Here is a 26,399-nt window from a genome sequence, read left to right on the forward strand (position 1 = left end):
AAGTCTCCAAAAGTCAGAGCTAACTTGCCAATCTATCAAACTTTGCAGCACAGCATAAAGAAAATTACAATTGCAAATACTTACCAGTATGATAATATATTTCTGTCCCTTCTCATGCATATAGTCTGCAAACTGAGGTAGCTCCTTAAAATTCCTCTCATCATATGTGAAGATCTTTTTGTCTTCCATATAGTCAATATCAGTGTATTGGACATCCTGAAACATAAACCAGACTCATATAAATGTAAGCTCTCCTATAGGTTTTCACCCAGGCAGTCTTGGTTTGACCCCTAGTATGGGATAGGGTAATGCACTATTCAGAATTGATTTCTTGATTGCTTTTAAATTCCAGTTCAGCTGAATTTGTAATGAGGTAGCAAACAGGATGCAGAATTGTAATTTTATTTGAAAGTGGAGTTAAAATGATATTAAATTCAAAGAAATTAATAGATCTAATGTAAGTGTAGTTTTTAACAAAACAATTTAATTGAATTATCCATAAAAGTTGTATCATACAACCAATTGAAATGCAACCAATAGAAAACTAAATGTAAATTATTGCATTATATTTATTAAATGAATGTTCATTTTATAGAATAACAGTCTTATTTGTCCCAATATCTTAAAAATGAAGCCAAATACCAATAATCAATAGATTAAAATTTTGTCAAAATGTCAGTCTTATTTGTTAACATTAGTATAGAACCCTAGTGTGGTGAGGATTAGGAAACTAATCTTGCTTTACCTAAACAATGAAAATAAAGAGTTGGAATTGTGATCATGTCTTTAACGTCATCTTTAGAATCAGCTCTTTCAGCCTTAATTTTGAGGTAAATGCCTATTTTGTATGCTAACATTGTAGAAGCGCTGTTGTCTGTTTTGATTTTTCTGGAAGGCTTGACTTCCATCAACCATCAGCAGATGGTAAGATTCTCCTGCCAGTAATTTGCTAATGTTAATCAGATGGAGATGCAATATCCTGACATGCTAATGCTCTCTTTGTTTGAATTACATCAAACACTGCACTTCAATACATCTTTCGGCAATAAGAGCCCCACCATAAGATGCAAAACACTCCTAAATGTATATAGGTGACATTCACATATTTAGAGTCACACTTCATGAATTCATAAGATACAGGCTTTGTTCCATGCATTTGAAGTATTGGGTGAGGCCAAGGTTTTTAGACCAAAGCAAGGGCCCTCTTTCTGTTCCTGGTACTTACATATGGAAGGCCGACCTTTCTGTTTCTCTCCACGGTTCTCTTCAACTCGTCCAGGCTGCCGTAGTCCCAGCGAGAGATCTGGAAGCCCAGGGACCAGTATGGAGGGATAAAAGGCCTGCCAATCAACTGGAAACACATATAGAAATGTTAGACACAGAAAACATCAGAGGAGTCCCTGAGGCTAAGGTGGAAGTTTCATCTAGATGATTTTACTTCAGTCATCGGCATAAACCAAGGTCAATTATCGTTGACGCAGTTTTCAGTAAAAAGGTTCTTAAACATTCTTAAAACAAGGTGCATTTACTTGAGATGCAAAATTGTGTAAGATATTAAGACTTGCTGACAGAGAATATATCTTGAATTAAGATGAGGTATTTCTTACCTCATTAGCATTTATTTATATTTTTTTTTAAGTAAGGGTACATCAAAAAATTTTGTAAAATATATTATATTATATTATATTATATTATATTTTATTATATTATATTATATTATATTATATTATATTATATTATATTATATTATACTGTATTGTTCCAGGCCAAGAAAATCAACAAATACATACAAATGTGAATGAATGTAAAATCAGCTTTTATATATATATTACTCTTTTTTTATATATATTTTTGATAATGCGCTATGAAAAAGCCTTTCTTTTTATTAAAATTATTTATTTATTTTTATTTGTTTGACTTTAAATGGTGAAGAGCGATGTGGGATCAGGAAATGACCTGAGCTGGACTCAAACTTTGGTCGCCCCCTTACAAAGGCCATGTCTACGATGTGAAAATGCATTTCCAATGTGTTTATAATTCAGCACACCAGTGTCTCTGACATTTCTATTTACGTGAGACAGCAATGCTCACCTGTGTGAACTCGTCCACAACTGCCTCTGGTGTGTCTCCAACCAGGATGTAGAAGTCCAAAACTCCTCCGATGGTTCGATAGGTTACGGCCGGAGCAGGCTGTATCGTCACCTCTGCATGAAGACGTTAATAGACAGACATAAACAACTTAAATTGCTCTAATTGTCTAACCTTTAACAAAAGCAGTCACTCTACACGTACAAACACACACTGAAACACACTGCAAGGCTGTACACAGATATCACAAATCATGTTATAAAATATTATGACTTAAGCCATTGGCAAAGTACATGCTTATGACCAGCAAAGTACAAAAAATGCCATCACTATCAAAAAAAGAAAGCTTCTGAAGATTGCCTGGTGCATTTCTTTACCCATAGCATTGCTGTTCATGAGGAAAACGCCAATGGAATAGCCACTCTCATCTTCCAAACATGTGAAGTAGGGGTAGTGGCCGTACAGGTTGTGTGTGCCCTGGGGTAAGTGACAGAGGCGTTTAGGCAGTTAGGTTTTTGTATTGGGAGATTTCAACCTTTCAATCAGCTTATGAGGAGTGTTGGGGAAGCTACTTTAAAACTGTTTAAGATATACAGAACAAATGCTTGACATTTGTGTCTATATGTGACTCACGCCATTGGGAAATGCATCTCTTGTAAAAATAGGCCAGGTTTTCCAGTTGGTGTCGTGGAGGAAGTTTTGATGGACGTGCTCTCCAAGACCGTAAATGTTGTGAGAGGGAAGTTTAGCAGAGAGCTGGAGATACTGATCAGCAAAAACCAGTGGCCCAATGGTTGTGTCAAACCTGACAGAGAAGAGAAAGAGGGAGATATGTTTTACAGAAGGAGACATTTATATAAATATAGGATTACAATGTATTGGTAAATTTCACAAAACCTTTCAAGAATCTGTCCAGGTCACATTTCACCCCAGTATATACTAACGGTCAAAAGTTTTGAAACACTTGACTGAAATGTTTCTCATGATCTTAAAAATCTTTTGATATGAAGGCGTATGCTTAAATGTTTGAAATGAGTTTTGTAGACAAAAATATAATTGTGCCACCATATTAATTTATTTCATTATAAAACTAATAATTTTTTTTTTTTTTTTTTTTAATTGATGATTTGGACCAAATAATAAAGAAAAGCAGCCAATAAGTGCCCAACATATAGATGGGAACTCCTTCAATACTGTTTAAAAAGCATCCCAGGGTGATACCTCAAGAAGTTGTTTGAAAAAATGTCAAGAGTACATGTCTGCAAATTCTAGGCAAAGGGTGACTGTTTTGAAGATGCTAAAATATAACACAGTTTTGATTTATTTTGGATTTTGTTTGGTCACAACATAATTCCCATAGTTCCATTTATGTTATCAACAAATACTACAATTATGCATAAATACTTCACAGTTGAAATAATAAATTATCTTTTTTTGGTCCCCATTACGGCAATGACATTAAAATAATTCATTTTGAATGTGCTTAATTGTCATTAGAATAGCAACAGCATGTAAACAGCAAAAGGGAGAGCAATTCCTCTTCATTTTGGTCAAAGGAATCCTCTAAAATGTTTCTTTGCAGTGCTCTTAGCAATGCAATGAACTCAAAATGAGTCAGAATATGTGACAAGGAAGAGAAAGACATATGGTTCCCCTGAGGGTTTCACTCACAGGAGTTTTTTGGGAGATGATCTCCAAACTCTCAGTCCAAAGGGGTTCTGGAGCAGCTCCAGTTCATATTTTAGTGGACTGGTGGGAGGGCTGGAAGGGGGTTTCACGTGTTCGTGAGGAACCTCAAACCTGGCCTTGTTTGCATCAGTGATCTGGTGGACAAAAAGAGAGTTACATGTCATTATAAACACGTTAACTTTGATGTGGTGGATTAATGCGTTAACACCTAAATAAACAGACTTTATTTGATAAAAAAATAACACTTCAAGGAACAGTTCACCCAAACATAAAAACTCTCTCATCATTTACTCAGCATCATGACATCCAAAATGTGTATAATTTTCTTTCTTCTGCTGAACACAAACAAAGATTTTTAGAAGAATATCTCAGCTCTGTTGGTCCATACAATGCAAGTGAACAGGATCCAAAACACTGAAGCTCAAAAAAACATAAAGTCAGCATAAAAGTAATCCATATGACTTCAGTGGTTAAATCTGGATCTTCAGAACCGATATGATCAATATGAATATATGAGAAACAGATCAATATTTAAGTCACTTTTTACTATAATTATCCTCCCTGCCCAGTAGGTTGCGATATGCACAAAGAATGCAAATCAGTAAAAACTAAATAAGAAGAAATCTTGGGAGAGAAGAGAGATTAGAGAGATGTTTGTAAGTGGAGATTTATGTAAAAAAAAAAAAAAAAAAGAAAAAAAAAAGGACTTAAATACTTTTGAAGACATTGATTTAACCACTGGAGTTACTTTTATGCTGCCTTTATCTGCTTTTTGAGCTTTAAAGTTTTGGACCCTGTTGACTTGCATTGTATGGACCTACAGAGCAGAGATATTCTTCTAAAAATCTTCATTTATGTTCAGCAGAAGAAAGAAAGTCATAAACATCTGGGATGGCATGAGAGACATTAGGATAATGAGACAATTTTCATAATTGTGTTAACTATTCTTTTATTATAAATAACAAACAAACATATTTTTTAAGGGTCAGATCAAGTAGAAATAGCTTTTTAAAGACCCTATGAAATGGTTTGACAAGTTTTTGTCCCTGTAGTGACATGTTTTCAATTAAAACAGGAAGATGTTGGGGTGGGATCTATCGAAGGGCCCAAGAAAAGGTAGTAGTCTTTAGTTTATTTCAGTAGGGTTGCCAACTTGTCGCCACACTAATGCGGGGTGCTTGAGCAGTTTGAGCACTTCAGTATGGGACGGGGGTCTCCTCTAGCGTTTTGCCAAAATATGGGATGTACCAAATAATACGAGGCAGTTGGCAAACCTATTTCATTGTGAACCAATATTTACTATGTGCTATTGCTAGTACTAGGCAGCTAGAATTAGGGGTGGGACATTCTAGTCTAGAGAGTATTTTAATGGACAAAAATTTGGACATGCAAGATGAGTCATCAATATTTTTGTCCTGTTTTCCTGGAAGTGAAACAATATAAATCTTCTCAAAGTTTATTATCTCAGCTTAAGCTTAAGCTAACAGGCATGGACTAAAAGCCACAAAACTCCATTTTTGATTTCACATTTAGATTTTCACATTTTTACAGTGTGAATGTGATAGTGTGTCTGTTTGCATCAGTTTGCCCGCGTGTAAACAGACCTTAAACCGAAGGCGGTTTTCTGTCTGCATGTCAGCATGGAACATCAGCTCTTCAATGTCAGCTCCAAACAGAGATGGGGCGCCCATTCTCTTCAACCTGGCCTCGATATCTACAGCAAAACATTTTCCATAAGGAAAATAATTTTTAAACTGTCTGTTGAACTACATGGTCAAGTACACAATTTTCAGAGTACAATGGAAACCAGGACTGTACATTTTCAGGATAAAATGTGTGTGGCACTTTTTTTTCTTTTCTTTTCTTTTCTTTTTTTTTTTTTTTTATTAAGCAAACATCAGGTTGGATGTTTTATTAAAATACCTCTTCTTAACAAGTTGCATGATTTTAAGCATCATTCATGTCCATAGCACTTACGATGCAGGGTGAATTACACACAAATTAACACCCAAACCCAAAGTCTGAGCAATAATAATAGCAATGCTTGCTTTGGCAAACACAAACCTTCCTTTCAAACCTTCAAATATTTAATCTTGAAATGTATGCCTCTTTGAATAGAATATTATTTATTGGCACACAATCAGGGCCAGTGAAATTTGTTTGCAACTTTCACACAATGTCGCCATATCACAGGGCAATTAACTTTTTACAGTACGAGGATAATTCCCATAAAGAAACCTTGCACAAGGGCAAAATGGTGATAGCTCCTGGCAATATCCACTATGCCACAACACTCCCAACATTAAAATAATCATTGAATAACTCAATACAGAATGGTTATATAAAGTCTTATCTAAAATCTGTATTGTATTATGATGTTTTATAATAGTAACTTCAAGGTACAGGCCGAACTCACGTGTGTTATCAGGTTTGTTCATGCTGACCACGGTGTAGCCGTGATTTTTGGAGAAGAAGCACCAGGGGATGCTTGTCTCGTCAAGCGGACTCCAACAGCATCCTCTGGCCACACATTTTTGCTAAAAGGACAGGCAAAAATGACACAGTTGATCAGGTTGGGGTGTTTACATTTGTGCATTTGGCAGACAGTTTTATCCAAAGCAACTGCATTCAAACTACAGTACATATTACTGTATATTAGTACATGTGTTCGCTGGGAATCCAACTCATGAACTGGACAGTTCTAACACCATGCTTGGATTTTTCGTTTACCTGGGAAGCGCCTGCATCTGGAAAACAGTCCACTCTCTCTGCAAGAGGAATGTTGGGGCATTCCGGGGTGATGTTATTTCCTGAATCTGACTCTAAATTTGTGGACAAATGGATATATGGAAAATGAGCATTGTGATATGCTTTATAGACATCCCAACAAACTATCACAATGGACTGTGAATTTAAAGATTAACTTGAATTGGGGGTGGGGGGGACGGGGGGACGGGACACCTTTTATAAATCGATAGTTCTGGCTGATTGGATGTGCCAAATTCAAAACCATTGCAATAAAACTGATATATAAACACGTGTTACTGCACATCATTTGAGTTATACTCTAATATATTTTAAAATATGTTTCTTGGCGAATGTAAACAGCCTATATATGGTTAAGATATATAGTTTTTTTTTTTCTTTTTTTTGCCACTAACAACAAAGTAAAATTTATACAGTATTTTGAATTATTTTCAGTTACAAATATATTCAAAAACATCCTTAAAACAAGAAAAAATTACTTGAGAAGCTGAATGACAATATATTAATCCTGTTTCCAGAGAAATCTAACAAAATTTTGTAAGATTTATGCTTTAAACAACAAACAAAAATATTTAATAACTTTATAGGGTTTATTTTTACAAATTAAAGTTTTTATTTTATTTTTTAATTTTTTTATTCTTACCCCATTGGCAAGTTTAGTTCGATTTCTCTGGAAACAAGGCAAAATATCGTATAATTTTGCTTTTCAATTGAATGTATTTTCAGAATGTTTTGATATTTTTACGGAAAACAGGACAATACTCAGTAAGAATTTATTTATTTATTTACGCAGTGCAGCTTCACGTGGCTTATTGCTTCATTATACGTAGCATAATAAACAAGGCCAGCATTCTTCAAATACACATATTGCATAATCCCACAAATATAACTCTTTGACCATTTATCAGTGTGTAACCTTCATTGTGTGTACAATAGGGCTGAGCATGTACAGCCATATTAATGTATTGCGATTGTATTTCACACTATATTGCACAGTGCTTTAGATCTTGTATTAGATCGTTAAGTGAATCACCTAAAGAAGTACAAAAAGGTGCGGTACTGGACAAAAGGAAAGAGATCTGGGAAAGAGAGACTGAAGTTGATCTCGCTATTTCACTCTTTCTTGCACATTTGCCGCAATTTCATGTCGAATCATGACAAATGTATTGCAATGTGTAGATACTTAGCCCTAGCTCATACACAGTCTGACTACCAATTAATGCAATTAATTATATTATAATTATCATAGTAGCATGCCACACATAATGTGTTCCAAAAATCTACTTGTTTGTTTTGTAACCTGATCTCCATTAGTGCCCTGTTCTCCTAAAACAAGGTCATCTGAAAATAAAGAGACTACCCCTCCCAGAGCAGTTGTCCCGGACTCAATTTGTTGCTTTTAAATATAAACCACTTGCCCAACATCAAAGCAGTAAACTGAAATTGAGAGTGACAGCTGTCATAATAAGCATGCCTGAGCACGCTTGATTTTGCTCGTCCCCGTGCGAGCCATTCACCGTTGCCGTTGTGTGCTCTCTGCTTTGGATTTTTCTCTGCTGGGCGTCCTTGATAACTTTCAGGGCAGATAGACGTATTCTTTATGCTTTAGTGGAACATTGAGACTCGCATTTCTCGCTGTCCTTGACAGCATTTTTGTCTTTAATAAAATGCTCCTAGGGAGCTGCAGTCCCACAGGACAATATTTCTGCCCTCAGTCCACAATAAACACTATTTTGAGGTAATAATTTGTGTCTAATATCTCTGTTAAACATTAGATGGGTCATTCATTCAGTGCAGTGTATTTTCATGTCCCCATCAGATACTGTATGTCTTATTATATTGGGTAAAAATATTAAACACAATTAGTTAAAGAAGGAAATCATATTAAAGTAGTTAATCTATCACAACTAAGTGTTATCACAGTAACCTGCCACTTCCTATTAGAACTGCGCCATATCTATCAGTTTTTAAATCAATGCTTAAAACATATCTGTTTTCATTGGCCTTTAATTTACCTTGAACCCTTACTCTGATGTGTTTATATCACTATTATCTTTCTGCCTGTGATTATCTGTTATTGTCTCTTCTTATCTGCTCTTATCTATACCTGCTTTTGTACAGCACTTTGGTCAACCCTGGTTGTTTTTAAATGTGCTTTATAAATAAATGTGACTTGACTAAGTGAGCAAAGGGGTGAATTTTAAATAAATGTTACTAATTTGGTTTGATCGGATGTTGCCATGATTGCCATGTTTTTGCCCTACTTACAGGTATGTGAAAAATGAAAAACTGGCCATTTATAAAGAAATATTTAAAGTGTTTCTTCATTTTTTACCCTTTTGTCTAATTTAAATGTTTCAAACCAAACATGTTTCATGTAAAATACTGTTTCAATTGGAAGTTCTTTAATGACATCATCCTTCAGGAAGAGACATAATGGTGGGAAAACAAAAGCACAAACATCAGCAAGTATTAGCTATGGATTTTATGAATAATGTGATGTTTTGTGGTATTAGTTGTATAGTTCCACTGTAAATCATTCCATTCTTTATGATAAAGTCACAGAAATCAGTATGGGAATATCAACATTTCAATAAAGGTTTAAAAATATCAAAATTACCTTCAAGTCGGCATAGCCATGTAAATTTACTCTCAGTGTTTTACTTGGCAATGGCTAATTTTTGCTCTTTATTTCTATTCTGTTACAGGTAGGTTGTGTCTTTGCCATTGTGAAAATAAGCATAAAAGTTTAAAGGTGCACTCAGTAACTTTTGTCTTTATGTCATGTTGGATTTACATTGAAACCTAGTGGCTTGGATGCAGCATAATTTAAAACCAATAGTTTTCAGTTCCAGATGCCATTGTAGAAATTTAACATTCACAGTCAGCCATGATTACTTTAATTAATGAGTGAAAGTGTCAAATAACAGGACAGTTACTGAGATTAAGCAAGTAGTATTCGGCTGGTCATTTGATTCTAACATGGCAGCCACCATGAGCGGACCCTCTCCATGTAGAATAAAACAGCTTTCATAAGGTTACTGATATGAATGGAGTCTTCATTTTAATGTGAGTGGTCATGATTTCCTACATATTTTGCAAAATTACAATTCATGTTAGGAGTTAAACTTTTAAATGAGGAAAAATTACTGAGTGCACCTTAAAGTGTCTGATCTGAACCAGAGCATATTTCCATATTTAGAGTTTAGTATGCCCTTTTATAAAAGTTATTTCTTAAATTACAACAAAAGAATATTCATTTTAAAAAAGAGTACAGGATTGACCTGGACACCTAAGTTGTAGATGCATACAACCGTGCTAAATCCATTGTCAAACCCTGCTGTCTACTGCTAGGGAATCACATATATATTTAAATGTGTTTATCTCCCAGCAGGGTTAAATCATGTATATTTGTGCCTCAACTTTAGTGTTTTATATTGGCATCTAATCACGTACCTTCCTTGATTACAGCTGGCTCACCAAGGGCAAGGACAATGACCAATGCAACGGCAACCACTAGTGCCAGTGCAAACATCACCATCAGGGCCACCTCCAACCCTGAGAAGTGACGCTTTCCCATCTGATCAACACACAAACAGATTGTGTAAATAACCATAAACATTATATAATTCATCATCTTCCATATCTTGACGTACACAATGCATGCCCTTGTATTTCTCTGTGTATGAAATCCAAACGTTCAATGTTCAAAAGATTTTCCACTTGTATAATCTCCTGTTCCACCATCATTGAGTGAAGTGAGGCATGAAACATCCACCAATAACAATGTTGACTAATGATAGCAGGACAAAATTAAATATGATACAGCCTGAAACATCCATAATGCATAATTTCTCAGAATTCAGCATTAAATCTGTTAGTATTTCTTTGTTTATCTTCTCTTTTATGTGAATTATCTCATGTTTTGTTTTGCTGAAATAAAGAGGAATTTTACAATGCATCAGCAAATATTTGTTTTCAGCTAGATATCAGCCAGGGGTATACAAAGAACAATCTAAACTTTATATCGTCTTCTCTAACTTCCATTATCTCTTTCAACAAAACATTGGATTTTGAAGGTTTTTAAACAATGATTGTTCCATTTAACAATTTGGTTCACAAAAAGCTTAATGTTCTTTTTGCAGATAAAAAGTACAAAAGGAACAAATATAATATAAAAATATTTTTTTTACTTTGAGAAGTTAAATAAATTTCCTCTTATGTAATTACATTTGTCCTATTTATAATAATAATAATTATAATAAATACATGTCCTTTTTAATAAAATATATTTATACTATTTTATTATTTTTATAACATAGTAATATGTTATGTACTATATATAGCCTTACCTTCCCTGTCCTTTATTCCTTCTTTTGTTCAGTATTTGGGTGTGTGGAAGTCAGAGCAAGTCAGAGAACACTGCTGAAGACAAGAGATGGACTGTCTTACTTATGTAGAAAAAAAAAAAGAAAAAAAAAAGTGTGTGTGTTTATGTTTTACAGCTTTACAACTATTGCTTTTGTTGTGATGGGTATCTTCCAAAGGTCAGGGCTATGAAAGGGAACTTCTCAAGACAACTGTTTTTGTGTTCAATTCAGAAATCATTCACAGAGAGTAACTTAACCAGATGTTATTCTGCATGTAGTGCTGCTTGTTTATGTAAGGCATGACTAAGCATTTCTTTTGTGTTCATGTTACAAGTGTGATCTTATCCATATCCACCCAAAACTACAGCAACAGAGACATATATACAAAATGACTATTGTATATCATTGCACCATTTATCACAATGTTTTATAGCTCCCTTTGCTGTTTTAAGCTATTGAATGAATTTCCCCCTGCAAGCAGTTTCAGATCGTTTTTATCCCACATCTGTGTGAAATGAAAACCATTTTGCAAAATACTTTCTTTTCCAAAAATATTGCATGAACTCTTTCAAAATGTTTCAAAGAAGCAATTAGACAAGACTGGTTTCTTGAGACGTTCAGATTTAAGCCTGAAAAGTGCCATTTCTTTTTAATGATGTATTGGAGTAGAGCTTAGAGACATAAAATGATTCGCCAGACTAATAAGTACATTTTAATGAAGTAATTACATGTGTCATTTGTGGGCCTCTTTAAAACTTTATTAAGTTGCATTGTTTTATGATCAGAGGATTGACATTTGACCTGGAGATTTGAAATTAGAAATTATTCCTCAAAACAATGATTGGCTGACGAATTTCTAGAGAAAGCTGTTTCTTTTTTGCAATTTTTGACCAAATATTGACCTGAAGACATGCCAGTATATTGCATACTGTGGCAACTCAAACACAAACGCAAAGACAACGTTAAGCTTCATTTAACGAACCAAATAGCTTTCAACTATGTTTGATATAATGGCAAGTGATTTTCTAGTACCAAATGAGCAATTTAGCATGATTGCTCAAGGATAAGGTGTTGGAGTGATGGCTGCTGGAAATGGGGCCTGTCTAGATTTGATCAAAAATGGACTTTTTTTTTTTTTTTTTTTTTTTTTATAGTGATGGTGCTGTTTTTTACATCAGTAATGTCTTGACTATACTTTGTGATCAGCTGGATGCCACTTTGGTTAATTAAAGTACCAATTTCCTTCCAAAACATCAAAACTCGCAGTTACAGGAAGACACTTACAATGGAAGTGAATGGGGCCAGTCTATACACTACACTGCTACTGTACATTTGATCTACCTCGGCATCATTCACAAGACTTGTTTTTGCACAACAATAATCTGCACTGCCTCATACATTTCCTCTTTTGTAAGTTGCTTTGGATAAAAGTGTCTTTGAATAAAGTGTTTATGATTAAAATATTTTGCACTGGTCTAAAATGCATCTGATCTTCTAATTTTGTGCACCTTCATGTTAACTTTTAATAACATTTTAACTAATATTATTTGTTGTATATCTCTATTTTACTGTGAACACTTTGCACACCATCGTACATTGGATCTTCCTCTACATATGCACCATGCTCCACGCAAAGGCTTGTTTGCACAAATAATGTTCTGCACTTCTTCATTCACTATGACTAATCATTTCAAGCACCTTCATGCTTATTATTGTTTGTTGTAAATTTCTATTTTCCTGCATTCCTGTATATTTAGATATTCCTAGATTCTATATTGCTCTGTATTATTATTTATTTATTTATTACATTTATTTCTTATCTCTACTCTCTTTTCTAAATTTATACACAAGCCAGTGGAAGACAATAATTTTGTTGTACTTGTACAATGACAATAAAGAGCTTGACTTGATTTACCAGATTACAGGGTTTACCGTCACTGTGAACTCTTTGAAGTAGTTTCAGAAGTTCTAAAAAAAATAGAAAAATAATTCAAATTGTAATAGTAATTTTTCATGTTATTAATGTCCTGACTATACATTGTGATCAGTTGAATGCCACTTTGGTGAATAAAAGTTCAATAAAGTCCAATTTCTTTCCATAAGATCAAAATCTGTATATTTTTATAATATGTATATAATATACAGTGTGTGTGAGTGTGTGTGTATATATATATATATATATATATATATATATATATATATACTGTATATAAAAAATGAGGGATGAGTCTAAATTGTGTTTTCAATATTCTGTCACAAGTCAAGTCATTTTTATTTGTATTGCACTTTTCACAACATACATCATTTCATAGCAGCTTTACAGAAAATTATGCTATAACAGTAAATTAAGCTGCATTTCTGTAATGTCGTAGGGTTATCATTGTGCTGTTTGATTAAAATGTGATTGTATTTGTTGCCATAAATACTTCTGATCGAGCTTAACTTTAGTTAAACCTGGAACGCTCTTTTAAAACACTGCAAAAACTTTAACAGCTACAGTACAGGAGCTCGTTGTAGACAGCCTCTTAGCTCCATACTGTAGATGTTTCATTGAGAGCTTGAGCAGAGTTCAATCCAGTCACTAATTTCACCTCCCCCTAACCACCCTCTTTTTTACCCTGAAAAGGTATCATTTCAGTATATCACTTCAACAGCAAGTATTACATGAAGGGGCTAAGTTTGACCAGTAGTGTCTATTTCTTGTTAAGAACTCGAAATTGAAGCAAACTCTTGTGCCTAATACCTTACTTTTAACCCTGATGAAAACTACTTGGGCACGAGGATAACGCTGCAGTTAGAACTACTGCTCACGGCATCATGATTTATCTCAAACTAGCACAATGAGCCACAATGAGCTGGCATAGCAGTTTTTCCAGATGTACCTGTACGCTCGCGGTCAGGCTTTGATGGCCATATCAGGTTAAGAGCAACGCAAGCAGCTATCACTGCTGACAGCAGGTCCCAAACTGAAGGAGTCAATACCCTGGATTGAATTGCCAGTTCTAGTTTCAGGTACCAGAATTGAATTGGAACTGCAGGTCCATGTGTGAATGAATAGATTTGGAGTTGGCTGTGGAGAAATATATTCAGTACAAAAGTGAAGGTGATATGAGTTATATCATGTACAGGAAATTAGTTAAAGATATATATATAAAAAAAAAAATAATCAAGAATGTGTATTTCTGTGAGTGATGACTAATGTTTAATAAATAATTAAGATTTTTACAAGTGCAAATGTTAATGGTAATGATGATATAATAATACACTGATGAGACAAAACATTATGACCACTCACAGGTGAAGGGAATAACGTTGATCATCTCCTTACAAGGCCACATGTCAAGGTCTGGGTAGATTAGATGGTAAGTGAACAATCAGTTCTCGTAGGCAACGTGTTGAATGCAGGAGAAATGGGCAGGAGTAAAGACCTAAGTGATTTTGACAAGGCTGAAATTGTTATGGCCAGACAACTGGGTCAGAGCATCTCTGATACAGCAAGGCTTGTGGGGTGCTCCCGGTCAGCAGTGGTGAGTACCCACTGACAGTGGTCTGAGGAGGGACAAACCACAATCCAGCGACAGGGTGTTGGGTGCCCAAGGATCATCGATGCGCAAGGGCAACAAAGGCTATCCTGTCTGGTCCGAACCGACTAAAGGTCTACTGTGGCACAAGTCACAGAAAATTTTTATGATAATTAACGGAGGAATGTGTCACAACACAGTGCATCGAACCGTGCTGCGTATGGGGCTGCGTAGCCGCAGACCGGTCAGCGTGCCAATGATGACCCTGTCCACCATTGAAAGTGCCTATAATGGGCACGCAAACTGGACCGTGAAGCAGTGGAAGAAGGTCGCCTGGTCCGATGAGTCCCGTTTTCTTTTATATCACGTGGACATCCATGTACGTGTGCACCATTTACCTGGGGATGTGATGGCACCAGAATGCACTGTGGGAAGACAACAAGCCGGTAGAGAGAGTGTGATGCTCTGTGTAATGTTTTGCTGGGAAACCCTGGGTCTGGCCATTCATGTGGACATCAATTTGACACGTGCCACCTACCTAAACATCCTTGCAGACCAGGTACACCTCTTCGTGGCAATGGTATTCCCTGATGGCAGTGGCCTCTTTCAGCAGGATAATGTGCCCTCAAAAATGTATTATAGTCCCAACTCAAATGGATGAAGTAAACTTTCATTTTAAAAATGTAAATGGATAGAAAACAATGCAATCAAGTTGTGACTAAATGTTCTAGAACTGTGTTGCTTTAGTTTATTTTAATGAAGTAAATTGAAAAAACAGCTTTATTTTTTTGAGAATACATTTAAAACATGATTTCTGTTCATATGTGTCTTTTTGAATTTCTGTAACATTTAAAAATAGTCATTAATGAGTAATTGCAAGTCATATGTATTTTTCCCATAAGGGAATCAGTAAAGTAATTTGATTAAAATATTGTAGAAATAATATGTAATTTGTAATGGATTACTTTTTGAGTAATTTACCCAGCACTGCATCCACAACAACAGATGTGGGACAAAGTCATTGTTTTGCAAGTCACAAGTAAGTCTCAGTCTTTGCATTCAAGTCTCAAGTCAAGTCCCAAGTCCTCAAATTTAAGCATCAAGTCTTAAACAAGTCATTAGTGCTCTTTGCCCAAATTAGTGTCAGAGTATTAATTACTATAGTAATTACACACTCCACAGTTTCAGCCCGTTTTAGCACAATGTGTGGAGTTTTCAGACGACCCCTTATCCACCACAGGCAAAATTTCCTACTTAATGTTATGCTGCCTTCAAGTGGACCAAGGAAGCTCATACCTCTGAGTCGGCATTCGTTACAACGACATGTCATGCATTCAAGTGGGAAACAAAATACGCAAGAAGCCAAACTCAAACAAATACACAATGAACGACATGGCAAAAGCTCTTTTTCTGTATAAATAACATAAACATAAATAAATAAACTTGCATCATGACATATGTGATTTAAAAATGCATGGTATCTAACAAATTATTGGTGAGTCATTAGTTGGCTGTCATATATAACAAATTAATATTATTAAAATAAAGAAGTTGAAATATTGTTGCAAAATCATTAGTTTCCATAATTTTTCCTGTTGACATGCCCCTTCCAACATCCCATCTCAACAACTCGTGTATCATCTAGAATTCTGAGTTTTCCACTCGCAAGTACGAATTTGCTTGATCGTTCTTGTGCTCGTAACTCATAAGTACAATATTTTCAACTCCACTTGAAGGGCACATTAAATTAATGATCTGGAATGATTTAGCCATGACACCATATGACCAGCATAAATATGGGATAAATCGCATCCTGTATTGATTCGTTAGGGGACGCATCATCTTCATCTTTAAATATGGGATGATCTCGTATTTTAAGGGATGTGTGGCAACCTTCATTGGTACACAGTGTAACTTTTAGCTGGTTTCAGCAATGAGACAGGCAAAATAATTCATGCCAAAACTGTAGTTGCAGTGCACTGAGCTCTGTGGAACAAAGTAGCTAGCTAGCTAACCCAGCTAACATGAAAAGTTAAATGCTACTGAACCATAGCTGACAGTTAACAATCTCAATTTACCTCTGTCTGTGGGTTTTCAGATGCCTCACAAAATTGGAAGTTGTTGATATAGCATCTGTAATTTTTTAACCACAGCTTCTACATGTTGCAGTCATTTTGTTGCTTTCAATATTGTATTCTTTAAATCCAAATGAAATTACCTTTGGTATCATTTTGACTGTGTTGTCCTTGAATGCGCAATCTTCAAACTTGGTCATACTCTCGTAGAAGTTGATTGGTTGATCCTCCGATTGGTTGAATGTGGAGTGTGGAAATGCAGATTTGAAAATCAAATAAATTGTTTATTGGGGAAATTAGTCGATGATTTGTTGCACATTTTTAAATGTACAACTCTGATCTTTGGTTTTAGAAGGTATAAAGTCTTTCTAAGTCAGAGGGTTCGAGTCCAAGTCAAGTCACAAGATATTGTTGTCAAAGTCTAAGTCGAGTCGCAAGTCTTCTTAGATTATGTAGAGTCGAGTCACAAGTCATCAAATTTGTGACTCGAGTCCAAGTCAAGTCCAAGTCATGCAACTCGAGTCCACAAACCTGCAGAGCAAACACAGAACGTTCCTCTAATGTTAGCGTATTGTTCCCGTTTGAGAACAATAATCAATGGATCAGAACAGGACAATTAGAGTAGGGTTGCAGAGAGGATATCGGAATATAGACGTTAGGAAAATGTTAGGGGAAAGTTCTCCAAGCCTACAGGGAATGTTCTATTTTCCGTAACAAACAAAAAATGAAAACTTTCCTGTCTAACCAAAAGAGAATGCTAGAATATCCATTCTGGGATTGTTCTGGGAAGCAAAAAACGTCATGGTTACTTGTGTAACCTTCGTTCCCTGATGGAGGGAACGAGACGTTGTGTCGATGTAGTGACACTAGGGATCACTCTTGGGAGCCCGAGACACCTCTGGTCTTTGATAAAAGGCCAATGAAAATTGGCGAGTGGTATTTGCATGCCACTCCCCCGGACATACGGGTATAAAAGGAGCTGGTATGCAACCACTCATTCAGGTTTTATGCTGAGGAGCCGATATAAGGTCCGGCCATTTCAGCGGGTAGTTCAGCGTTGTGGCAGGAGGGACACAACGTCTCGTTCCCTCCATCAGGGAACAGAGGTTACACAAGTAACCATGACTTTCCCTATCTGTCACTCACTCAACGTTGTGTCGATGTGGTGACACTAGGGGTCCCTATACGAAACGCCACAATTGGCTGAACTGTGTTACGTGAACTGCGGTGTGTGGTGGGCAGACTACTGTGTGCCTCATAGACAGCACACCAGGTCGACACGTAACCTCCCCCAACATAGTTATGAGTGTCAAATGGCCCTTTGGGGACAAGTCGACTACCCAAGAGATAGAGACAGGCTTAACCCAGTCGTGGCCTCTTTTCCCCTTCTCTTTTTTCCGAAAAAAAAGTCTTTCAACGCCTTGGCTTGGTGGATCTGCAGGAGAGCCATGGCATGCAGAGCAGAGGCAGCTTGTCCAGCAGCGCTGTAGGCTTTACCCATCAGGGACGACGTCAGCCTACAAGGCTTGGACAGGAGCTTAGGGCATCCACGCCAGGTGGCGGCGCTCTGCGGGCATAGGTGCACCACGAGCGCCTTATCCACCGGGGGAATCCCAAAGCCCCTGACCGCCCTTCCATCTAGGGTATTCAGAGCGGGTGAACTGCGGAATCGGGCCGAGCAGTAAAAGGTGCCTCCCACGTTTTCGTCAGCTCCTCATGCACTTCCGGGAAGAATGGCACTGGAGCGGGGCGTGGCTGCTTTGAGCGGCGCCGCAAGCCCAGGAACCAATCATCAAGCCGCGAGGGTTCAGGGGAGAGCGGAGGGTTCCATGGAGGGGAAAGCATGTCCATCATTTCAGCATCGGCCTGTGACTGGGCAATCGTTCCCGAAGGGGGAAGCCCAGCTGAGGCTTCTGCATCCAACTGGACAAGCCCGCTCTCCGATGCTACGCTCGAGAGCTCATCATCTTCGCGGGCTTCGAACAAGAAGCCAGACTCGCCATGAGATGAGCCGGCAAACTCATCCAGAAGCCCGATTGGGGCAGATGAGCGTGCTAGGGAATGGGAGGTCCACGGGGGGATACCCGGCGGAGATGATCCCATTGGGGTCCCCAAATTACTGACAGAATGAACATTCTGTATGCATTACATGCCCGAACTCATGTCATGTACTTTCATTCTCTTACTTGGGCCCTTATTTAACCTGCCAACATGTAAAACACCTACTAACTCTGATCATGCTATGATAATAATAATGTGTGCACGAGCAAGCAATAAATTGTTTCACGTTGCAAAATTAGATCTTGAGCTCTTTCCTCAATCATTCTGCAATTAATCAGTGGCTTTATCTGGCCTTTATGAAATAAAGCAATCTGGTACTTTTGATACAAAGACCGAGAGAGAATGCAGGTTTAATAATTATCAGACTGGATGTCACAATAACTTGAAGGCAGGGGTGGGCACAAGTCGTGTGCGATGGACTTTGCACATGAGCAGATATTTATTGCCAAATCACATTGCCAATAATAAGTGCACTGACAATAATAAAAGATAGAATTACAGAAATAAAATACTTTTTAACTATTTTTTTTTTTCACTAATGCACTTAATGTAACTTATACAGAGAGTGTGTATTTTTAGAAAGATGATAATTTTCATGTTTATTTGTTTATTTTTGCCAAAGACCATGTATTTAAGTATGCTTCATATTTCTGATTATGTATACAACCAAAACCTGTAACAATGTTTGTCTGTGTGAAGGGTCCAAAATAACTTTATAAAAACAGATTTATTTCTAAATTTAGATTTCTTATAGCCACATTTGAAGCTGTTATGGGCCGTTCAGACCAAACAGACGCTCGTGCTAAAAAAAAGCTAGATGCAGCGCAACGAATATGACAGAGTGCAGGTGACTTGACAAACGATACTGGAGTTCGTTTTACTTGATACGCCATCCAAAAAACTCAGTGCTACTGTGCAAGACGCTAAAAAAACAGAGACACAGCGCAACGGTCAAAGATATCTGTCTAGCGCATGTTTTCATGTTTACAAAACAGCACAGATGAATGCAGTGTGAATGGCCTCTTATAAAGCTGATATTTACAACTGTGACCACTGATTCTATGTTAATGCGGCAAGTTGTTATGTTGCTTGGCAACCGTACACAGCCTATCCCATAGATATCTATATGTAGATATCATATTAGCAGCTGTTTCTATGGACCATGATACGCTGGCGCGTCTGCCATATTGGATAGGTCAAGAGTCTATTGTCTTTTCCAGCCAACTATTAGATTATCTGATTTCCCATAAACATTGGGCAATATTTTAGATGATATAAAAAATCCTGACATCACTTCTAAAACAGTTTTTTTTTATTCATAGCAAACAAATATGTTTAATGGCAAACATACTGAAAATTAGCACCCAATCAGTCAATTAATTACATAATGAACTGATTTCACACAAAAGCAGTTTATGCAGCGGTCTGAGGGTTCTTCTCCATTCACTTACATTCAAACAGCTCTCCTTGTTGACTGTAGCAAGATGCCGCTGCTGTTGATGTATCCAAACCAGCCGATGAGGCATCTACGTACACAGTATGTATATCTATGGGCTATCCACCCTTTTCCTTAACACAGAAGTTCCACGATTCATAATGGAAGTCTATCTCTTTTTCCGGTTTTCACTTGCATCGGTGTATGTTTGTAGTGGATAATGTGATTTTTAGCATATTAAATGAGCAAAAATTTATAAATAAATAACTCCATACTTACAGAGTTGTGATGTCTTTTGACAGTGCCTCACCCAAGTGGGCAGATGACATAAGGCAATGGCTCAAGGTTAGTTGCGTTGATATCATTTACCACATCAAGCTGTAATGACAGCCAGCAACCGCATAAATTAAGCATGAACAAATTTTGGTTCCGACGAATACTTAAAATGGTTATTATTCTCCATCTGGATCGCTAGTTTCAGTATTTTTAACATTGTTTCTTATGAAAACATGAACCAGAGAACAGTCCAGCAGCAATTAGAATCATCATAGCGCCACCCAGTGGTTGGTCAGGAAAAAAGTGGATAGGCTAGTGCTGGTAGTCAGAGATTATATGTAATCTGGTTTACATAATCACATTACAAAACTCAATTACATTTAATTAGAATAAATTACATTTTCAAATACTTGTAATCAGATTACAGTTACTTTGTATGGATCACATGATTGCATATTACTGTAATCAGGCAATGGCAGTATATTGTTAATAATGTATTGATCCCCTGCATTGAACTGCATGTAAATAAAAACATAATGTAAAAAATGCGTCATCTGATTGAAGTCTTGAAGTCTGTCCCAAATGCACACTTTTATCACACATGACCCCTCATGGACTTGCTGACTAGTGCCCCATCGGTCTGCACTCTCTTATGTCATCAAAGTCTGCACTCAGAGGAAGACTGCAAGGGCGGAGGGTGCCATTTGGGACAAGGCCAAGATGAGAAAGTGTTCTTGTGTACAAACACAGCTTGATGGAGTGCAAATCGAAGGCAGGGATCTCAAGACGTTTTTTTTTCTATTTTTCAAACTTTGTTTAACTTGACACAGTGACCTAAAAACAGTATGTTTATGACGCTACGCAACGCAAACGAGATGCTCCAAAAGTGTCCATCTGATGCAGGTGTACATTGATGGGTCCTTAGACAAGCCCTCCTAACAAATCTCGGATAAATTCAATTGCAAAATGGATTGCTGTGAACTGTAGGTCAGTGATTGGCTTATGTTCAATAATATGGAAATAAACAATATATTGCATTCTAAAGCCACTTTTTGTCTTTTTTAATGCTGAACTTGTGTGCCTAAATAATGTAATGCATTTTAATGTTCTGTACTATTATATATATATATATATATATATATATATATATATATATATATATATATATATATATATAATTTATTTATTTATAATTATTTAATCATTATACCATGGGTCTGTTGAATGCTTGATTCTGATTGGTTGACGGACGTTCTGATTGGTTGACAGACATTCTATTTTTCAAGTTAACGCAAGGCTATGAAGTAGTTCCAGGTCTTGACCGCATAATGGTTTCATATCACTTCGCCAAATTATTTCAGTTATTTCAAAGAACCCTACAGGCTATCACAACAAGATAACCAATTAAAACAAAGACACTGGTTAAGTACATTGGATATGAATGACAAACAATGTCTATATATCCTACATTTATTTTAATTTCGATTGAAAATCGTCCTTGGGCTCCCTCTCTTTTTCTCTCTCTTTCTCTCTTTTGCCAACACACACACCGCACATGCTACCACAGCAAAATAACCATATAAACAAAGACACTGGTTAAAGTAAATCGGTTGAGAACGTCAAAATAATGTCTATATTATCCTACATTTATTTAAATTTCGGTTGAAAAGTGTCATCGTCTCCTTCACTTACACACGTCACTTACACACTCTCACACACATACATACGCACTCGCATGCACACACACACACAGTGAGACTCGTGTCGCGACCAACAAATAGAGCTGCACCCCAGCGACTTGATCAATACAACATTTTAATATGTGAAACTTTTATGTTTCAATGTATTTTGGCCTAATCAGCCTCAAATAGCTATAATGGAAAGGATCATGCTACCCTCCCCCTCTCTTTCGCTCGCTCGCACAAACACACACACACACACACACACACATGCACATGCCACAAAGCAGTGCATCCTCCGTTGCTAGTTCTAAAGTGATGTTTTTGAACTAGCAACGAAGGCTTGAGATGAAAATGGTAACATTTTATTTCATTTTCAAGTTGCCAATGCCAAATTTTACTTGCATTTGCCACTTGGTAAGTGTTAACTTCATATGTATGTGTGTGTTTTTGTGTGTGTGTGTGTGTGTGTGTGTGTGTGTGTGTGTGTGCGCACTGCATGTAAAGACTCCTGTGTTTATCAGCTCAAACTGAGAGCATCTTAGGTAATACACTGTGAAAGCTAATTATCTCCTGTCCTGCTCTCACAATGCAGGGATACAATCCCTCCTCACACACACATCCAATCAGCTCTCAGCACTCCAGGAAGTAATTGAAAGCCCCTTTTTTTCTTCAAATGTTTGTCGAGAGTCTCTGGCCTCAGACATTTTCTTTCTTTTCTGTTCTGACACATGAAACATTACTTACCTCTGTGCACCTGGAGATCACAATATTTTTAGACTTAAATCAAGGCCTTCATGATGGTGACACTTAATGTTTGATGTTCAGGAAAAGATGACAGACAACAGTTGTGATACTACACACATACTGTAGATATTATGTCTGACATAAAGTACATCACCTAGCCTCAACGTGACCTTGGTCTCCACAGCAATGTTATTGATTGACAACGTTGACAATGGCTCTTGGAAGCAGGAATTATAACTACAATTACAGATAAACAAATGAACGTCATGGTTATTCAACATCTGCACATACTGAAAACATATCATATATGTTTAGAATTGTATTATATTTCTATTAGATGTATTTAAAAAAATAATGTTTTAACGATCATTTGTATCCTTCATTTCCTTAATATATTTATCATGTGGTAACCATTTTATAAAAGCAATAAGTACAAGAGGCCGTGCTTTATTGTGAATATTGTCACGGCTGAAGGGTATATAGTTAGAATTAAAGTTAGTATATAGACCAGAAAGATGGCCACCTCGGTGTGGAGCTCTCCAATTCTTTTGTCGTTTTTGTTTGTTTGTCCTATGTTTAGTAATCTTTTTCCAATCTGTTTAACCAGGGACGAACTGCTGAACATTTGGCAGCATATACCAGACAATTTTTTCCCGGTTTTTGACTATTTGGATGCTTTGCTGGACATTTTAGTTGGAGCGCAGCTGTGTTGTTCAAGAGACACAGGTGAGGGAGATGAGGTGGCACGCTCGTCAAGCTCCGTCGGCGTGGCTTTCGAATAGCGCTGCCGAGTATTTATAGAGCGAATCTCCACTCTCTTCCTAACAAAATGGACAAACTACATCTCCTCACCCATACAAACAAGGACTTTTCAACCTCTGCTGCCTTGTGCTTCACAGAAACCTGGCTGAGTGAAGCCATTCCGGACAGTGTGTTACATCTGCCGGGCTTTCAGCTGTTCAAACCGGATCACATCGTGGATTTAATGGGGAAAACTAGAGGCGGTGGAACATGCTTTTACATCAATTAAGGTTGGTGTACAGATGTAACAAAATTTTAGAAGATGTGCTGTCCTAATTTGGAATAGCCGTGAAAAGATTGTCTGGTATATGCTGCCGAATGTTCAGCAGTTTGTCTCTGGTAAAACTGATTGGAAAAAAAATTACTAAACATAGTACAAACAAACAAAAACAACAAAAGAATTGGAGAGCTCCACTGTAGTAAGGTCTGTAAAGAGATGGACCAGTGAAGCAGAGCTGGAACTACAAGCCTGCTTTGACTGCACTGATTGGAGTGTTTTTGAGGCTGCAGACACCACAGCTCACAGATAGCGTTATATCATATATTAGTTTCTGTGAGTATATGTGCATACTGTTCAGGATGCAAACACACTCACTCAGTTTAAGTCTAGACTAAAGACTCATCTATCTAGCCAGGCATTCACCTAATTTATCCTTCAACTCACAATTAGGCTGCTTTAGTTAGGTCTGCCGGAACCAGAAACATCCATCATGATCTATAACTCTGCATAAAATTGAATGGCATCTATGCTAATATAATTTTTTTTTTCATGTCTCAACCTTGGAATTCATATTGCAAGGTTACCAGAGACAGCCAGATCCAGCTCCGTTCCTGCTTGGTGTCGGACTCCACTGCTATGTGTCGCTGAAAGATGACAATAAACTACAGCCCGTGCCAGCCAGACATCACTTCAATCTTTTGACTTCAGAGGATGAACTGATGCCAACTCCAACTGTAAGACATTGGATACTTCATATGCCACTGCCTGAACCTTGGATTTAGAATGGACCTCACCGAACCTCACCAAAATGACCTGCAGGTTGAACTACGATGTACCTCATTAATCTCTGCCTGCATCACCTTTGTCTATTGATGGACTACACTCTTGAAATGGAATATATAGACCATCATTTAATTGCCAACAAAAGCCTTCATCAGCCAACTAACAAAGGACAATGCATCAATGTGAACTTCAGTTAAATCCAGGATGGACTTCAAAGACATTAGTCATTAATCTTAAAGTAAAAAAAAAAAAAAAAAAAAAAAAATATATATATATATATATATATATATATATATATATATATATATATATATATTTATTTATTTTTTTATTTTTTTTTTTTTTACTAAACAAAATGGACCTTAATGCTTACTTAATTAGCAAATTTAAAACCATGACTTGCACTGCACATAAATAACTAATATTGGCATTATATTCATGTTGCTTAGCCAGAGGGGAACTGGCCCCTACAATGAGCCTGGTTTCTCCCAAGGTTATTTTTCTCCATTAACCAACATCTTATGGAGTTTTGTGTTCCTTGCCACAGTCGCCTTCAGCTTGCTCACAGAGGTTCTAAATACAATTATTATTTAATTACTTTATTTCTATACACAATTTACAATAATATTTAATCAAACTACACAATGATCACTCTAAAACTTTATACATATTACAGTTTAATTTTTTGTTAATGCATGATTTTCTGTAAAGCTGCTTTAAACAATGTGTGTTGTGAAAAGTGCTATACAAATAAAAATGACTTGACTTGACTTGATTAAATTGGGTCACTATAAACTCTTTAACATCAGAACAAACTGCTATGAACACAGTGTGTATGAGTCACTTCTCAGTGACAAACAGCAGACCCCACGCCAAGATTCATTAGACACGACTGCTCCATCATCTCACACCTCATAAGTGTGACACGATCACTTGTGTGTTGACAGACGTGAAGATACTGATCCAGTTTATCCAGAAGCTTTGATGCTGCTGCCTGTGAGGAACAAAGATTAAATCTAGCAGGAGATGTTGATAGTGAGATATGGTATCATGAGAGACCAACATTGTATTTGACTGAACAAACTGGTGTGTGTGTATGTGTGTGTGTGTGTGTGTGTGTGGGTGGGTTTGGGTGGTTTGCGAGGACATTTTTTTAGGTTACAAAGTAGTAATTACAAGGGTATTATGCTATAAATGTGGTTTATGAGGACATTTCTAGTGTCCTTATAATTAAAATCATATATATATATATATATATATATATATATATATATATATATATATATATATATATGTAAACATACTAAACAATGTTTTTTTTATAGCCACACCAACATGTGTGTGTGTATGTGTGTGTTTAGTAAATGGAGTAAAATAATCTGTTGAGGAGGTTATAAAACTTATCTGTTCTACAAAGACAAAACGGAGTAACTACGGCAACACTGAATATGAGAAAAATGACTTCAAAATGTCTTGATTGTCCAGTCGAATGTGGATTGTAAGGTAGTCTTACTCTGTTTTCTTGGAATATGAGTACAGTTGATCCAAACTGTCTGTCAGATCTGGACAGATCATAGCTTTTGAAGGGCTGTTTTAATGTCAGCCTCAGATTGCAGACCCACGCGCCCATTCTGATGCATACTGCACACAAAACGGAAAAGCTTTATCTTAATCAGGCAAGCTCTGATCTACAGAGACCCATAGAAGACAGGGCGGGAATTTGTTGTTCCGCAAATAGTTTGCGTTCCCTCGTAATAGTTTGCATTCCCTCAAAATAAGTTTTGCGTTCCCTCGCAAAACCATAGTAACAATACAGGAAAAAGAAAATTGTGGTAATAAAAATCATGATTTTGTGGTTTTGGTTTTACTACAAATACCATGGAGCTGG

The 26,399-nt window shown here is 36.7% G+C and overlaps 1 protein-coding gene across 1 annotated transcript in view; it reads right to left on the minus strand.

The window, feature by feature from the left end:
* The window catches only part of LOC127456245 (sucrase-isomaltase, intestinal-like), a 65,852-nt gene extending 55,729 nt beyond the window's left edge, over positions 1–10,123 (minus strand). The window contains exons 1-10 of the mRNA XM_051724640.1: positions 10,000–10,123; positions 6,508–6,599; positions 6,194–6,314; positions 5,382–5,491; positions 3,760–3,911; positions 2,722–2,893; positions 2,466–2,565; positions 2,092–2,204; positions 1,226–1,351; positions 85–216 (exon numbers count right to left, since the gene is read on the minus strand). Of these exons, the coding sequence (XP_051580600.1) occupies positions 85–216; positions 1,226–1,351; positions 2,092–2,204; positions 2,466–2,565; positions 2,722–2,893; positions 3,760–3,911; positions 5,382–5,491; positions 6,194–6,314; positions 6,508–6,599; positions 10,000–10,123 (1,242 nt within the window). The remainder of the gene's footprint in view (positions 1–84; positions 217–1,225; positions 1,352–2,091; positions 2,205–2,465; positions 2,566–2,721; positions 2,894–3,759; positions 3,912–5,381; positions 5,492–6,193; positions 6,315–6,507; positions 6,600–9,999) is intronic.
* Positions 10,124–26,399: the final 16,276 nt, after the last annotated feature.

This window comes from Myxocyprinus asiaticus, chromosome 18, assembly GCF_019703515.2.
Source record: "Myxocyprinus asiaticus isolate MX2 ecotype Aquarium Trade chromosome 18, UBuf_Myxa_2, whole genome shotgun sequence".
NCBI classification, from domain to species: Eukaryota; Metazoa; Chordata; class Actinopteri; order Cypriniformes; family Catostomidae; genus Myxocyprinus; species Myxocyprinus asiaticus.